We start from the raw sequence: 16,825 nt of genomic DNA, 5'->3' as shown, positions 1-16,825 counted from the left end.
AGCAGCATGAAAGATTAATAGAATGTAAGTAGAGGAGGAAAATGTTTTATAATGCTCTGTTTACTTTCTGTGTTTAACAGCATTTTGAAGAGATTCAGTTCTGCTGTTTCCCATATAAAAGGAGTGAGTTATTTCTCTGTTTGCACATCAGAGATCTGTTGGTCTGGAGGGTGGATACCCTGTGCTCCTCTTGCTGAGGAAGGAGCGTGCTGGTCCCACATTCCACTATTTTTATTTTATTTTTTAATAGGATAAAATCCCTTATATTTTTATAGCCATTTTACAGTAATAACCTGCTTTCCTCAGCTATTGACTTGTACAGTGCAGCTTCTGACTGCTTTCTTTCTGGCACTGTGAGCATTTTAACTCGTGTCTTCAAATCCAGAGTTGATTGGGAACAATTGAGCAACCTGTGAAAGTGATGAGAAGGCATTCAATGCATTGCTACTGAGTTAAATTGTTAAATACCTTCTGGATTCTTTTCTTCTTTCCAGACTGTTTCAAGCAGGCTTTTTATTTCCTTATGAAGAAACTTTTTGCGGTTGGTTTCAGTGGGATTCTGCAGAGGTATTAAAACATGTATTCTCAGATTCTACGTTTCGAGGTTAAATAGTGCTGGAAGCTGTAGATCACTCCATTTGGGACTTGTCTTTAAGACTGCAATTTTCAATTATAAAATTCAAATAAGTCTGTTTGGTTTAATGAACCTTTTGAAATGTATTGAGCAGTGTAGACAGTGGGTTGTTCTTGTCCCATGGTGCTCAGTAACTTTCTTCTCATTGTGCTGTGTTGAAATGCAGCCTCCTGAGGTCTCAGGCTGGCACAGCAGAGGGGAGGAAAGCCTGGTGAGCTCTGATGTGGTTTTTTTGTTTTTTTTTTTTTTGCTCCATATGTGGTTTAAGTTGTGTTTTATTCTAGTTAACTCATAGAATGGTTTGTGTTGGAACAGACCTTTCAGATCATGTAGTTCCAACCCCACTGCTACAGGCAGGGATACCTCTCTCTAGACCAGATTGCTTAAGGCCCCATAATAAATAATGTCATGCCTCTGATAGCATCCTCATAAAGCACATTTGATCTTAAATGTTGCTCAGTGTTGTCAGGATGAAACCTGATCTTTGAAATGAGCAGATCCGAGCCCTGTGTGATGTTCTCTTCTGGAGGAGGAAAAAGCATTAATGAGTGAGTGCATTTTCCTGTAAAGCTTCTTGAACAGCACTTGGATGCATCTTCCATGCATGTCAAACCAATGCTTTATCCTCCCAGCAACCTGCACTTGGTTTATTTGTAACTTGGCAGCCTCTGAGTAAGTGGCTAATTAGGGTTGTTTCTGCTGGACAGAAGAGATGTGGGCAGATGCTCTCAGCTTGTTTTTTTTTTTTCTTTTCCCTTTCCTGTGCATCCTGACCCCTTCTCTCTTATTCACCTGCTGTTGTTTCTTGTCTGCTGGATTTCCTCCCACGAAAAGCCTGGGCTGTTGATCTGTGTAGCCAGTGGTGTGGCTGCCTCCAGGTGTTAGTGCAGCCATCGATGTCTGGCAGTGATCACAACGGTTCAAACCAAAGCAGTAAAGCAAATGCTGTGATGGATGCGTGGCCACAGTCATCAGCGAGAGGAGTAACACTATGAGGAGTAACAAGATTGTCATGAGTTTCTTTTTACTCACATTTTTTTCTTCCACAGTGAATTCTCCTTGGCATACTGCAGCCAATTCCTGAAGAGAGGAGCATGGTCTTTCTAGACATCCACTTTGCTCTGTTTAAATGATTATTTGTTGCTTCTAGCAACTGCTTTCTTCATTTAGCCCCAGAGATCCTTTGGTCAAAAACTGTCCGTAGGCCAAGGCCGTGCTTTGAGAGAGAGAGATTTTCCTGCATCCTATATAGATTTGTTGTGTTCTGTTTATTAAGTATTTGGTATGATGTAAAAAAAACAAATCCCCCAGACTGCAGTGGGCACATCAGAGCCTTCCTCTATAGAATGATGCCTGGCGTTGTTTTTCCTGGAGGAGAAGGTGCTAACATATGTGAGTCACGTAAGTTGGACACGCTTTAAGCATAGCCTCAGCTTTTACTATGACAAGTTTTAAGCCCAGCTGTTTTGTGTGCAGTTGATACCACAAGCTGTCTGTATTATTGTGGCTTCAAAGGTGTTTGAAAGCAAGGAACTGGTAGGCTTAACAAAGCACAGGATATGGTGCTGAGCAGCAGCGAAACAGGTGGCAGAAAGTTTGCTGGGGATTGCTGTTAAAAGTGGAGCTTTGTTTGCTCCCCTGCTGATGTAACGCTCGCAATTATGTTTTGCTCAAATGTTCATTTTCTCCGTCAAGTGAGAAATATTTCAATTTGATCAGCTTGCCTTTTTTTTTTGTTGGTGTTTCCCACTGTCTTTAATGAGTGTTTTCATGTGAGTAAGCGATGCTGACTGAAGGCAAGTGAATTGCACTTGTGAAGGAGCTTGATCCACGCATGATGGAGTCTTCCTCCTGGATTTCCAAACCTCACCTGTGCATCATGTTACTCTTTATCTTCTTGAGCTCAGATATTCTTGTGTAGCTGATCTGATCACAGAATCACACATGGCTTGGGTTGGAAGGAACCTCAAGGGTCATCAAGTTCCAACCCCTGTGCTGCAGGCAGGGATACCGACCTCCCCATTTAATACCAGCCCAGGCTGCCCAGGGCCCCATCCAACCTGGCCTTGAACACCTCCAGGGATGGACAGGGCATCCACAACCTCTCTGGGCAGCTGTTCCAGCACCTTACCACTCTCATAGCAAAGAACTTCCCCCTGGCATCCAGCCTAAATCTTCCCTCCTTCAACTTCTGACCATTTCCCATTGTCCTGCTATTATCTACCCTTTCAAAGGGTTGTCTCCCCTCTTATTTATAGGCTCCCTTTAGGTACAGGCTCCCCCTGATTTTGGTGAGCAGAGGAAGAGGGGACTTTGCAGGGATGCCCAGATGCTGTAAACCCACAACAGTGTTCACAAGGGGGCTGGACAGTCCTTTCCTGCCAAATAAGCCTTGTACCTCCCCACAAGGACTGCATGTTGCAGGTACTCACTTAACATCAATTTTCTAGGGTGCACACTTGGACACAGAGTATGTGTCCTTTCACTTTGATGCAATAAAAAATTCTACAGTAACAATGCCTACATAGAGTTACTATGATGTTCTGCATGCAAGAGAAATTTGCTAGTCAAGAAACAGGTATTTAAGACTGTTTACAATCCATAGCTTAGCAGTAATCATCCTTAGCAGGGCTGGCTTTAGGGTTGGTAAAATAGGCAGGCAGTTTATCCACCAGCCTCGCTGGGAGCATCAGGGAAAGCAAATTTGCAGAAATGAAACATTTATTACTCATTATCAGTTTCCTCTTGAAATTGGTGCCTAATGTGGGCGAGTAAAAAACAAAACAAAACACACCCATCTGCCCTGTAGGACAGAATAAAGCCTTTGATAACACAGAGCTTGTGGGGGAGATTGAGGACGGATTGGTGCAAGTAGAAATTCTTGTTGAGTCTGAAATCTGATTGCTGCTGGCCCTGTAACTTTGAGATTGCTGCCTGTGCCTGTAAATGAATGGTCTTAAAGGTTAATGCTAACTTCTTTTTTTGCAGATATGTCAGATGCAGGAGTGGAGGTCTAACTAAATACAGGATTTAAAGGCAAAATACACTGCAGTGACAGAAGCAGTGGGTTTTTGAGATGAAGTAAGGACGATGTGCAGTGCACCTTGAGTTTGGGTTCAGAAGACTGAGAGCTTGTGTGTGCTGTAAACGCATGCAGAGCTTTGCAAAGCGAGGAGGTTGGCCTGAGCATTCAGGGCTGAGGAATTTGGGGATTTCTCTGTTCAGGAACTGTCCTGGTTATTGGCCTGTGTAGAATAAAATGGGGGGGTGTCACAAAGCACAGTTGCTTGTCTGATGCTTCGGAATGAGGTTCGCTATTCTGGAGATGGATGCTAAAACCAAATCTTCAGTGTCAAGAAAGGTTCTGAAGTTGAAAACGCTGATTGAGCATCCTAATTGTTCATGGATCCCTTTGGGAGGAAGGCAAGCGGTTTTCTTAAGGCCCCCACAGTATTTGAGCCTTTGCTATATGTATTTCTGCGAGCAAACCAAACACTTAGTGGCTGTAAAGCTTTGTGGCTGGTAGTAAGCATCACCAGCTGAAGTGGCAGCATATAAAGATGTACAGTTCTGCTGCTGGCTTTGCAGTGGGTTTTTTCTTATTTGTACTGAATGCAGCAGGATACCCCAGAATAAGCACTCTTTTAACTGCCCTGGTGGGTGTTCTCAGTTGGCATCATCCTGGTCACAGAGCGACAGCGTAAAGTCATCTGTTATGCATTTCATTCACATCAGAGCTTATTTTGGAGTAGTTTGGCACAGGTGAGGAATACGGGTGTTACATGAACTAAACACTAATCCGAGTGCAGCATGCTTTCTGTGGTGCTGGGAGCTACGATGTAAAATCCTGCTTTGGGGCTGGAGTTCATTTGGAGCTCAGAAGTACAGCGTTACGAAGGGAGGTGAATCTCTCTGAGTTCTACTCAGGTCTGTGCAGCATTTCTGTACTCCTGTAGTTATCTCTTGTGCCACATGATGTGTACCACAATGGTGTTTGTTTTCTTTTGCTGTTGAATAGCTTAGTGAAAATTGTGTTCTTTCAGTTCTCAACAATGGGAGAAATTTATTAGCTTGTGAAATAACAGTGGCTTGTTTTCTGTGCTGTTTAGATCACAAGGCTGCGTTGAGTTCTGGGCATGGTTTGAAGAGAGTTTACAGCTCCTGTTTTTCTTATCTCCCTCCTCAAATGAATCCATTATACTCTAGGGGTAAATTTACAGGTGAGATGGTGTCAGAAATCTGGTATCCCAGCGTTTGGAATTGCTGTTTAGCTTTTGATGACTACAATCTGTTGAACTGCTGGAAAGCAGTAGGTGAAGGTGGATTCCAATGTACCAGGGCAGCCTGGTCTAGTATTAGATATGGAGGTTGATGGCCTTGCGTGCAGCAGGGGAGCGGGAGCTTCATGATCCTTGAGGTCCCTTCCAATCCAAGCCACCCTGTGATTCTGTGATACTTGAGGTTCTCGTTTGTCCCACTTTGTTCCTTCATCCGCAGTGCTGAGGAAAGAGGACCAGAGCTGCAGGGGTCGTTCTGTTTTCTAGAATGATGCAGTTTTGTCTCTTGCAGAAATGGTAGAGATGGCAATTGCATTACGTCAAAGTGTACATTTTCTTTTGTATTTACCTTTAGAAATAAGTGATTCCTGTCTCAGTGGAGGCATCTTGCTGGATGACAGTGCTTCAGGGCTCCTGTAGATGTCTTTTCACCTACTCCCTGTCTTGGTCGTTTGAATTGGGTGCTGGAAAACAGATGTGAAAAATGATCTTTAGGTCAGGAGCAAATTCTACTTCTGTCTGTCTTTTTTAGGAGGAAGTTTTTCACTTGGGGGGTGGTGACACACTGGAACAGGTTGCCCAAGGAGACTGTGGAGGCCCCTGGATCCCTGGAGGCATTCAAGGCCAGGCTGGATGTGGCTCTGGGCAGCCTGGTCTGGTGGTTGGCAACCCTGCACACTGAAACTAGATGATCATTATGGTCATTTTCAACCCACGCTATTCTACAATTCTACTGGAATGAATAGTCCCAATGGACTTTTAAAATTAACCTGATATCACTGTGTATTCACTGATACTGGGGAAGAAGCAAGGTTTGTTTCATTCTTGTAGGAAATATGTTGTGCGTCGCATGATTAAAAACATAGCAGGGATTTTGCCTGATCATCTTCCCCATCCTTCTTCTTCTTAAGGATGCCTGAAAGCAGCTCCACCGAATTAAGCATTTGTACAATCTGTATTTTTAACTATGTAAATTCAAAAGGGGCAGTGAGGTTTGGCTGAATGGATTTCGGTTTTACTGTAGCATAAAAACGTCCCTTTTCAGACTAACATCCAGTTGGAATTATTCTAATCCAATTGAGCTCTTGCTAATGAGACAGGCATATGCAACCATCCAGCTGCCAAGTACAAATTACAGGTATTTTACAGGAGAGGCGGATTCTCATTTAGTAAAATGAAAACGAAAAAACAACTGAGCTGATCAGGGAGCCCTTCTGGAAATCCCCACCGAGTTCATAACATATATACACTTGGTATGCAGATTGACATTTCTTCTGTTTGTCGTGTGTTCTCAATGCTTCTGCTTTTCAGGGAGTTCTGAGAAGCTGATGTAGATTTATTGTTTGGTAATCCTTTCATAATCCTGTCCTGTTTTGTAATTCTTCCCTTCGAAGTTCTTGCTGCAAAGTTCCTTTCCCAAACAGTTCTGATCCTTTCTATTTGGCAAACAGCGTGTTGACTTTTCTTCTTCCTTGCCACACATTTTAATAAAACTGAAACAAGTAAAGATGCCCTTGGCTTACTTTTCTGCAGTGTTAGCAGGAACATGTATAATCTCAAGAATATTAAGTATTCCTTGCTTTGCTCTTTGCTGTGCAGAACAAGAAATGGCTCCTGTACTGAGGGGCTTAGGAAATTCAGGTGTACAGAGTAATGTTTGAGATTCAGAGTGACAGGGCTCCTTTTGTAGTTGCAGGTGCCACTTCAAGGATTTAATGTTGTGGATTTATTTATTTTTTTAAAGAAGAAGAATAAATGGTAACAAATTGCTTGAGTAGAGAGAAAGTGGTTCGTTTTGGTTGCAGCAGGTAAAATTAAGGCTCAGCATATTGGCACTGTAACCGGAGAAGAAGAGAAGAAAGGTCTTGCTGCTGGCTATGAGCAATTGAAAACGTTCTTTCAAATATGTAGCAAAAATTTGTACCTTAGAACCAGAGTGCACAAAAATGTAAGTTATTTTGTGGGGAAAAAATGTAATATGGATTTTTGAGAACTTGAGAAGAGGCATTCTCAGTTTTATAGCAGAGTAATTTCTGATGTGGCTCAAAACAGCTTCATTTCAGCTTCTTACTATATTGCAATCTGTATTCTTAAGTTGAGTTCGCCTTTCTGAGTGCTCTTTGATGGTTCTTCAGTACGTGATCATAGGATGGATCACACATGCTCTGTTTCCCCAGCTTTCCATCCAGATATCTGTAGTGACAGTTGCTGAAATGAAAACCTTAAACTTCTGAAACTTTATGGTCTTTTGGTAAAGTAAATGAAAAAGGAGTCTCTGCTATTGCTTTTCTCCTCTTGGATCTTGGGTTGTGATTTTAACTTCTGGCTTATCTGTAAGAAAATCATTTGCAGTTATTTGAGGCAAACTCGTGTGGATGGGATCCTTGTCCTGACATGAAATAGCACCTTGGTTTAACCTGGAACTTGGTCAGAATGGATCACTGCTGTCTTTTCTTTACATGTGGGAGCTGAAATATCCTGGTAAGGAGGGCAGGTCCCGTGTTGGCCTGTGGTGAGTTCATGTTTGTGTATACTTGCACAGGAGTGGAGTAACTTCACCTCCAGCTCCTCCAAAATGTCACTCAGCTTTAGGTGATCTAAATTGTGATGATCTTCCAGGGATAAGAAGAAATAAATGCTCTACTGAGACAGATTAGTGGTTAATGTAGCTCAGTAGTTGGCCTCAAACAGTGGCAATACACGATGTTAGGAGACTCAGATCTGGCCACTTAGAGGTGCCTGGTGCCTCGTATATCTGTGGTGTCTGTGGTTGCTGGGTTAGGGAGTTGTTAGGACACCATGAGGTCCACCCTCAGCCTTCTCTGCACTGAGCAAACCAAGGGACCTTAACTTCTCCCCACGTGCCTTCCCATCCAGGCCTTCCCCCATCTTCATAGCCCTCCTTTGGAGACACTGATGGTTTTATGTCCTTAAATTGTAGTATCCAAACCTGCACCCAGTGCTCAAGGTGAGTCTGAAACAGGCATCTCTGAGTTTCAATAAGTACTGCCATAGTGCTAGCAGTACACTGCTTAGTGATTTGTTTCCATTATATGCCTCACTTTGATGATCTTTAAGGTCCATTCCAATCTAATCTATGACTTCTGAGTTCTGCACCCATCAGATATGTATCTCCTTTCAGTCTTTTCCAAACTGAAGAGCCTTTGCCTTAGCAGGGAGAACAACTGCTTCATCACTTCCACTGTTTCAGTTGTGTGTTCAAGGCCAGCTGAAAACAGACCAGAACTGCAGCCATTGCTCAAGCTGTTGACAGAGCAAAGTTCTGCATGGCAGCAGAGCGAGTCCTTTACTTTGGTCTCATCTTGCTGAATTCTGGATGACTTCTGTGTGTGAAGCTTGTGCTTCCAGAGAACTAGAAGTGTAGAAGAAGACCTTGGCAGCTGCTTTTCCAATATGTGCTACTGAGGTTCCTGAACTCAGGATGAATGGACTGAGGCATTGAGACCACAGTGTTCACATTACCTTTTTTTTTTTTTTTTTTTTTGGATGGATTACTAATGGTTTTCACAGTGCTAAGATTACATACTACTGCTGGCTGTGTTGTGGTTTAAATGATGAGCTTTTTGAAAGCTGAACACATTCTTTTACTTGCTTTCTTTTCATTTATTACAGTCTGAACCCAAACTCCCAGGTACTGTGTATTCTGTTGCTTTAGCTGTATGCTTATCTTTGTTTTCTAGCACATCTTCCTACATGAATTTGTTGGAAGTGATTACATGACCTCTGCTAACAGTGTTGCAGTGTTTCAGTAGTACTCAGTGCATGTAGTTGCAGCTCCATTATTTGATGAACCAAAGCTGTGTGTTCACCAGGTAGGGAAGAAAAATGGCCATGGAGATACGGATCTTCCTTCTTAGCTCATTGCAAGGCAGGGGTTTCCCATTTCCAAGTGGATTCTGTAGCAGTAGAGAGCTGTGTAAAGCTGCAGTGGGGGGTGCTCTGCATTAGATATCAGCAGTAGAGCAGAGGCTGTAATCCAATTTTCTTAATTCCTGTTTTGTTTTCTAACCACTCTATCACTGTTCTTTCTTTCTTTTCAGGTCCTTTTTGCATGATATTAAAATGCTTTGCATGCAGTAGAAGCTAATTGAGATAGCTTTGAGAAAACAGTAAGGCATAACTAAGAATGGAATCTTGGTGTAGTAACACGGGAAAGCATTTCCATTTCTGTAGCTACTATGAAATATGGTGCTCTAAATACCACAAGTAAATCTTATGCATTGGAAAAGGTTAAGTCCTCCTGAATAAGGAGGGTGAATGGGGGGGTAGGGAGGGCAGGGCTCATTTCTAGGTGTTGCTTGTACAAAAGCAGAGGTGCTCCCTCATCACCTGTAACTATGGCAGCTCTGTATTTGGGAGGAGAGGGAAGGTGTGAAGAACCTACACTGATAGTTTGAGCCTTAACAAAGGGAAAGACTTGGTTCCTCATTTCCATATGGTATCTATTCAGGCCTTCTGCCACTGCCATCTGAAAGGGTAAAGGTGTTAGAATTGTGTCAAATAAAATACACCACTTAGGTGCACTGCCATTCAGGGCGTTGTAGGAGGCATTGTGGCTTTAATTCTTCTTTCCTTCTTGGTAGTTGACTTGGACAAGTGTACTCATCCTCCTGTTGTGCCACGTTCCATCTGGTAGTACAGATCTGCTTGTTCATTTGAGTTTTCTTAGCTGTTTTTTCTGGGATCGTGATCTCTGGTGAAATGGCTTGTTTTTTGTTTTTTTTCCTCCCTCTTCTTTTCAAGATGAAGCCCTTGAGTGGGTGGCACAGCCTGTTGTTTTTCTTTGTAGAGAAGCACGAGTAATGAACTGGAAGTTCTGGGTGTGTTTCCTTTGACTTAGAGAGAAAGGGAGCATTTGTTTGTAGTGTTTTGTCCCAGATAAAAGTAAACAAAGAAGCAAGATTTTGCACTTGAGTTCTGGCTATTAATGTTAGTGAAGAATGCAGAAAAATCTGTTAAGTAGGAAGTCCTTGGTTTGTCACAAAAGATAATCTTAGATGCCCCTTAAGAAAACAGGTTTCTCTCCTTCAGTGCTTTATTTTTCATAATTGCTCAGTACTTTCCTTGTACCTGACTTAACTGCAGACAACAAGTGGCCGTTACTGGAAGGCAGGTTGGTATTTTCTTACTGACAGCAGGAGGTGGTGGTTTGAGTTTGCCTGAACCTCATTGCTTCAACAAATCCCAAACAAAAGCACTCTAGTAGAGAGAGCAACAGTTCAGCAATGGTTGTGGTGTTTTTTTTTGTTTTTTTTTTTTCTTTGTTTTTGTTTCCTTCAACCTATTTCACCTCCTCCACTGAAATAGCTTAAAAAATCTATGAAAAATTCTCACTCCTGGGCTGTGTACTTCTTCCTATGCCTAAGGGATTGCATACTCTGGCTGTTCTACTGCTTTTCTGTTCATCTACTTTTCCATTATATACTGTACCATCTTAAAGTGGTGCCAGTGCTCAGTAGAAGTCTGAACTTGGGTAATTTTTATGAGATAATGGCCTCTATGTTCATGCTCTGCTGGGTCTGTTTTTGAAGGCATCTCGATTTCTGCAAGTAGATGTTCAAAACTTCTTAATCCTTCTGTAAATCTGGGGATTTTGGAGTGATGCCAACTTTAGGTTAGATATTAGGAGGAAGTTTTTCACTCAGAGGGTGGTGACACACTGGAACAGGTTGCCCAAGGAGGCTGTGGATGCCCCATCCCTGCAGGCATTCAAGGCCAGGCTGGATGTGGCTGTAGGCAGCCTGGTCTGGTGGTTGGTGACCCTGCACACAGCAGGGGGTTGGAACTGGTTGATCATTGTGGTCCTTTTTAACCCTGGCCATTCTATGATTCTGTGAAATTTTGTCCTTTTGTCCTCCTTGCTGCTTTGATTACATTTTCATCATCTTAGTTGGAGTCTTAGATAACATCAATTTAAGTAAATAAAAATACTCTTGCTGGATGATGCTATTCAACGTCTAAACAGGTGTGTCTGGCAGAAAGAAGGGTCTGTTACCCTTTTTCACTGTAGTGATATCATGGTTGAAAACACACTGACTGTTGGAAGGCATGGATGGCTTTTGGTGGATTTTTGTCTCTACTAAAATAGAATTCTTCATAACACTTTGTAAGCTATAAATGGGAATATATTTTAGATGCTATACCGTGCCCATGGTCATGACAATTGGGACATACAGAAACTGACATCCATTTCCCTTTTCATAAATGCAGTAATATTGTTAATTAAAAAAAAAAAAAAAAAAAAAGGTTCCCAAGCATCTGAAAGTCCAGGAATGGATAAAACAATCGTTTTGTTTTTTACTTTCTTGAAGTACATTGCTCTTTGCGGATCACCACACAGACGTTTAGCAGGAGAAAAAATAACTTGGTGATGTTAAGCTGAAAGCAGTGACTGGTTTCTGGTACATGGTGAATATCTTAAGAAGAAGCTTCTTGTCCTGATCAGTAATTGAAAACCATTTGAATTTTTATCCTTAGGACTCTGTCTACCAGTGATGATGTTGAGGACCGGGAGAATGAGAAGGGCCGCCTGGAAGAAGCTTATGAGAAATGTGACCGGGATTTGGATGAGCTCATTGTCCAGCACTACACTGAGCTCACCACTGCGATCCGCACCTACCAGAGCATCACAGAGCGCATCACCAACTCCCGGAACAAAATCAAACAGGTGAAGGCTGACTTTACGTGTGTTGCTCAGCTTGCATCCCCTTGGTAGCCTCTATCACAGAATCACAAGGTTGGAAACGACCTGCAAGATCATCTAGTCCAACCGCCCTCCCATTCCTATCAGTGCCACAAGCTACTAAACCATCTCTCGTAGCTCCTCATCCAGGCACCTCTTGAACACTACCAGGGATGGCGACTCCACCACCTCCCTGGGCAGCCATTCCAGTGCCTGACCACCCTCTGAGAGAAAAAGTTTCTCCTAATATCCAACCTAAACCTCCTCTGGTATAACTTCTGGCCATTTCCTCGGGTCCTACTATTTGCCTGGGAGAAGAGGCCAGACCCTTTTGCACCACAACCTCTCTTCAGGAAGTTGTAGAGTGCAATGAGGTCTGCCGTGAGCCTCCTCTTCTCCAGACTGAACAATCCCAGCTCCCTCAGCTGCTCCTCATAAGACTTGTGCTCCAGACCCCTCACCAGTTTCGTTGCCCTTCTCTGCACACGTTCCAGGGCCTCAATGTCTTTCTTGTAGTGAGGGGCCCAAAACTGAACACAGTACTTGAGGTGTGGCCTCACCAGTGCTGAGTAGAGGGGGATGATCACCTCCCTGCTCCTGCTGGCCACACTATTTCTAATGCATGCCAGGATGCCATTGGCCCTCTTGGCCACCTGGGCACACTGTCGGCTCACGTTCAGCTGAGCATCAACCAACACCCCCAGGGTGTCTAGACTTAGTACAAATGTATGCGACTTCTTCTCCTGAGTTCTGTTCCCTTATTGGTGGTAGAACACATGCTCACGTTTTAACCTCTCATTTCTCACTTTTTTTCCCAGCTACTTGTCATCATCTTTAAGTGAACTAAAAATTGAATTGAGAAAGCATTGCTGGCTGCTGATGGAACTGTAGTATGGCTGGGTGCAGAGCATCCAGTCTTAATGCAGTGGTCCCAGGCTATGTCTTACTGCCAGTGTATTTTCCATAGGATCTCCTGTTGTCTTTTGAGAACACAAGTAATTAAAGAGAAAAATTAGAGGAGGGTAAGAAGAGCAAAGCTTTGCAGTGCCCTCCATTTACTGTCTGGGCAAGTTGCTGTCAGGTTTTTGAAGTTTAAGGGCTGCTAAGCTAACACCTTTCAATCTGATCTGTTCATGTCTTTGTGTGTTGGCCTCCAACAACCTCCTGAGTAGTCTGGGTGAATCAGCTTGTTTTTTTTCCTCAGAGAATATGAATTTTGGTGCTATTTCCAAACTCAGTTCTGTTGTGTGAATGTACATGAACTCTGTGCCCCTGTGTATTTCTGTGTTTTGAGTGCTCACTCGCTTCAGTAGTGTGTGAATAAATAACTCTGGCGCTCTTTGTTGTGGACTTGTTCCATCTGCTCTCTCCTTCCAGCTCTGATTACTGTAGCAATAGATAAATTCTTTGGTCTCCTGTCCTGTCTATTTGCTATGTGGTTTGTCTCACCTGAACTTTGCAAACTAAGCACCAGAATTGTTTCATTTATTTATTTATTTTTCTGGCTCTGAGGAGGTCTCAGAACCTTTCACAGCATTGCCTTAGGAACAGTAGGCTGTGACCCTTCTGGTGCTACGTACTGACCCTTCTGCCTTTTAAACTTCATTTAGCATTTTCAAAGAGAATGAGACATCTTGATGCTTTCCGAAGGTAAGAGTTTCATACCAGGATTTATGTACAAAGCTCAGCGCTTTGAAAGCAGAGATCAATTGCACTAAACTTGAAGTAAACTATACAGGTGGCATGTTTTCACACAGTATACTAAGCTTTGCAGAGGTCAAAACAAACATACAGGGGGGGAGACCTTTTGGTCCTGCCTGGAAGAAAGACTGTGAAGGTGGAGGACTTTTTGATATTTAAGTTTTCTTAGTTTTGGGCAACACATATTGCAGTGGCTTTGTCCTGAGCTCATGGGAAGCCCCAGATCTGATTTGTCATCAGTCTGTATTACACTATCAGACTTTTGATTTTGATTGCACAGGCATTTACTTATGTTAGGAACTGTGGAAATGATGGGTAGTCCAGATCCCTCTGTTGTATCTGCCTTCTGTAGTTAGTTCTTGCATGAATACCTATTGGGAACAGCTTGCTTTTGGCTTGGTTTGGGATGTAGCTTTACAGGTGTTACCTGTAAAACTGAGTTACAAAGGAGAAGCACTTAGACCTGCTACAAGAAGGTTGGTTCTTAAAGACTTGCTGTTCATTCCTGTCTGTGCTCCCAAATGTAGATATAGTTCATCATCTTTCATGCAAGGACAGATGTAGGAATGTCTTGTGAGATTCCTTCTAACCCCACAATTGTACTTGACCCAGTTTTGCTCTGTGTAACAGCAATCCACTGCTGATGGTATGCTAGGTCAGTGAAACATTTTTAATTAAGGTATTGAACAGGGATTATGTCCAAAATGAAATCTCTGTGCGTTTTAGTTTCCCTTTGCTTTTGTGGCAAGTTATAACACTTACATTAGCTTTTCTGTTGGTCTGTAGGTTTTTCAGCACTAAACTTTGCGATGTCTTTCTGAAAAGAATCATGTTATTGTGTTGAAGTCAGTCTCTTCTGGCTGCTTAGAGGCTGCCCTATATATCTAATTACCAAATGTCTGTATTTTGCTCTGTCTGTGCGTTTGGCATCTTCTAAAGGCTAACTGCCTTTATGTGGACAAGGTGCATCGAAGTGGGATTTCTGGAGTACTTTGAAGTCTTGCTGTTTAAAAAATAGGGCCTACTTGTCAGTGTCTCTCTTCATGTGTAATTCAGTGAGAGTTCCTGAGAGAAGACTGAAGCCTGACTGTTCAAAACTTATCTCGAAAACGAGAGTAGTGTGAAAGCAATGTGTGAAGCTGTGTTGTTAATTGCTTCCATGTTTTAATATGTGACTGATTTATATTATGTAAGAAAAGAGGTTGTACTGACCTTATTAGAGGATACTAGAAGAACCTTAAAGCAGGGAGTATAGGCTATGGATATGACTGAGGAGTATGGATAAGAAAAGCTGCTTCTTGTTAAGAGTGGGATGGAATAAGAAGAGGCTTTGCCAGTTCAACAAGCGTCTGACATACGATGGTATGAGGCTCAAACTGAGAATGGCAAATGGTAAATAGGTCATAAAATAGCCTTGGTAAGTAGTAGAAATGCTGAGTTGCGTTGTATCCCAACAGCTATTTGTTTCATTGAAACCAGATCTCGTAGAAACAAACCCAATATTGCTGTATTGGGGAAGTGATTGTACCATCAGACAATTAGGCTTCAAGAAATTGACATGCAACTTGAAGGAAGGGAGGGGATGTGCCAGAAGATTCAGTAGACAGATGGAAAATGTTTACAGCAGAAAAATTAGTAGTGGTTGATTTGCTTTCACTGCAAATTAGATTGTTGTTGTATGCCAAAATACTGAAATGATTTTTGCAGAACTGCAAATAAGTCCTTGGTCACGGTTAATAGGATCCTGCATTTATTTGTGTTATCATACTTCAGTTAACTTCTCACTAATAGTACAAAACTTATACTAAAAGCATTTCACTTTGAAAACAATTCCAGTTTCTTTTAGCTAGAGGAATAACCAGCAATTTTAAAGAAAATTCTTATTGTCTCATGATATTTTTGGAATTCCTAATGAAGTAGGCGTGGGAAAGGGCTGATTTGTGTTAGAAGTGCAAGTTACAGGGACAGATTTAATTAGTCTTTTGACACATTCCTTGTAGGTGAAGGAGAACCTGTTGTCATGCAAGATGCTGCTGCATTGCAAGAGGGATGAGCTGCGCAAGTTGTGGATTGAAGGAATTGAACACAAACATGTCCTGAATTTGCTGGATGAGATAGAGAACATCAAACAAGTGCCACAGAAGCTGGAGCAGTGCATGGCCAGCAAGCACTACCTCAATGCAACAGACATGCTGGTAAGATGTCATACCTTGTCCTGGGCGGATACTCAGTGTAAATATCCTGGTCAGCTGTCTGATCATCTGCAGGCAGATCTGCCATTTGTGTTTTTATGTTATTTGCTTTTTGTTTTCCTACTTGTTTTGTCAGTTGCTGCTTTCTTTAACTGAAGTTTCTGTTTGTTTTTTTGTTTTGATCTTTTCTGGCTGGACTTTGGGTCACAGTCTCTGATCTTGTTTGGTTATCTCTTGTTTTTATTTTGTACTTTCAGAGCTGTTTTTACCTGCTTGCTTGTCCTGATCCTGAAACCAGTTGTTTCTTTACCCATTTGATCTGCACACAGAATTTCCTGCTGCTTTAGGAACTTTATATTTCTCTATGCAATTTTTCTTTTTCATTCAGCATTCTCACGTATCTCTCCAAATGTTCTTAGGTCTTCTCCTGAACTGTTCTGTGTGCTAACATGTCTCTTCCTGCTTGCCTATCTTTTAAATATTGTTTAAATGAATTTCCCAGGTGCCTGTGCTGTCAGCATTCTTTATAAGTTCTTCCACAACAAAAGTAGTGTTGAAATAATTATGCAATTTCTTTCCAAGTTCATCTCCCAGAATGTACTCACAACATCAGTCATTACTCAGGAAACCATCTTTCACTATTCAGGTGTGATTACTTGTTTTGTCTTCCTCTATGTCTTTTACCAGGACTCTTGATCCTCGTTCTTTACCTGCAGCTTATTTTATTTCTTTCCTCCCTCCCTTCAAGTATTTTTATGTTTTATGTTTCCACCACTTTTACAGGCATACCTTCCATTTCCAGTCCTGTGGTGGAGACAATTTTCCTGAACTTGTTTAAATGTCTCTTTCATTTTGTCATGGAGTTGACCAGATCAATCTATGTCCGTGACAGGGGCGACAGGCCTCTGCCCTCCCCCCCCACCCCAGTCTCACAAAAATGGGAAGGAAGGAAGAGAGGCAAAGAACAGCGGCAACAATCTATGGAGGAAAACTTATTTTACTATAATATCGGAATACAAGATAACACAATAGATACAATTTAATTGAAATTCAGATGAATAAATTAGACAAGATGAGCGAGAGAGTTCCCAGGACCGATTCAAACCTGAACAGCTTGGAACGGCTAGGAAAGCACCTCCAGCACCCACTGCAAGGCAGCAAGAAAGCGCCCCCCCCACCCGGAAGGGCCAGATCCCGTGACTGCTGTAATGTACAGGGATAGGTACTTGGAATTGGGGCATTAACACTTTAATACCCTGTACACTACATGATGTTTTGATGTGGAATACTGAAACCCCCCAAAAAAACAAAGAACATA

The 16,825-nt window shown here is 42.2% G+C and overlaps 1 protein-coding gene across 1 annotated transcript in view; it reads left to right on the top strand.

Annotated features, from left to right (window-relative positions):
- The window catches only part of EXOC4 (exocyst complex component 4), a 402,172-nt gene that overhangs the window by 9,080 nt on the left and 376,267 nt on the right, over positions 1–16,825 (top strand). Inside the window, exons 2-3 of the mRNA XM_042872752.1 lie at positions 11,410–11,599; positions 15,316–15,510. Coding sequence (XP_042728686.1) covers positions 11,410–11,599; positions 15,316–15,510 — 385 coding nt within the window. The remainder of the gene's footprint in view (positions 1–11,409; positions 11,600–15,315; positions 15,511–16,825) is intronic.

This window comes from Lagopus leucura, unplaced genomic scaffold (assembly GCF_019238085.1).
Source record: "Lagopus leucura isolate 7727_CA_CO unplaced genomic scaffold, USGS_WTPT01 Super-Scaffold_100008, whole genome shotgun sequence".
Classification (NCBI taxonomy): Eukaryota; Metazoa; Chordata; class Aves; order Galliformes; family Phasianidae; genus Lagopus; species Lagopus leucura.
Note: the sequence above shows the minus strand (reverse complement) of the source record. Positions and strands in the feature narration are given on the sequence as shown.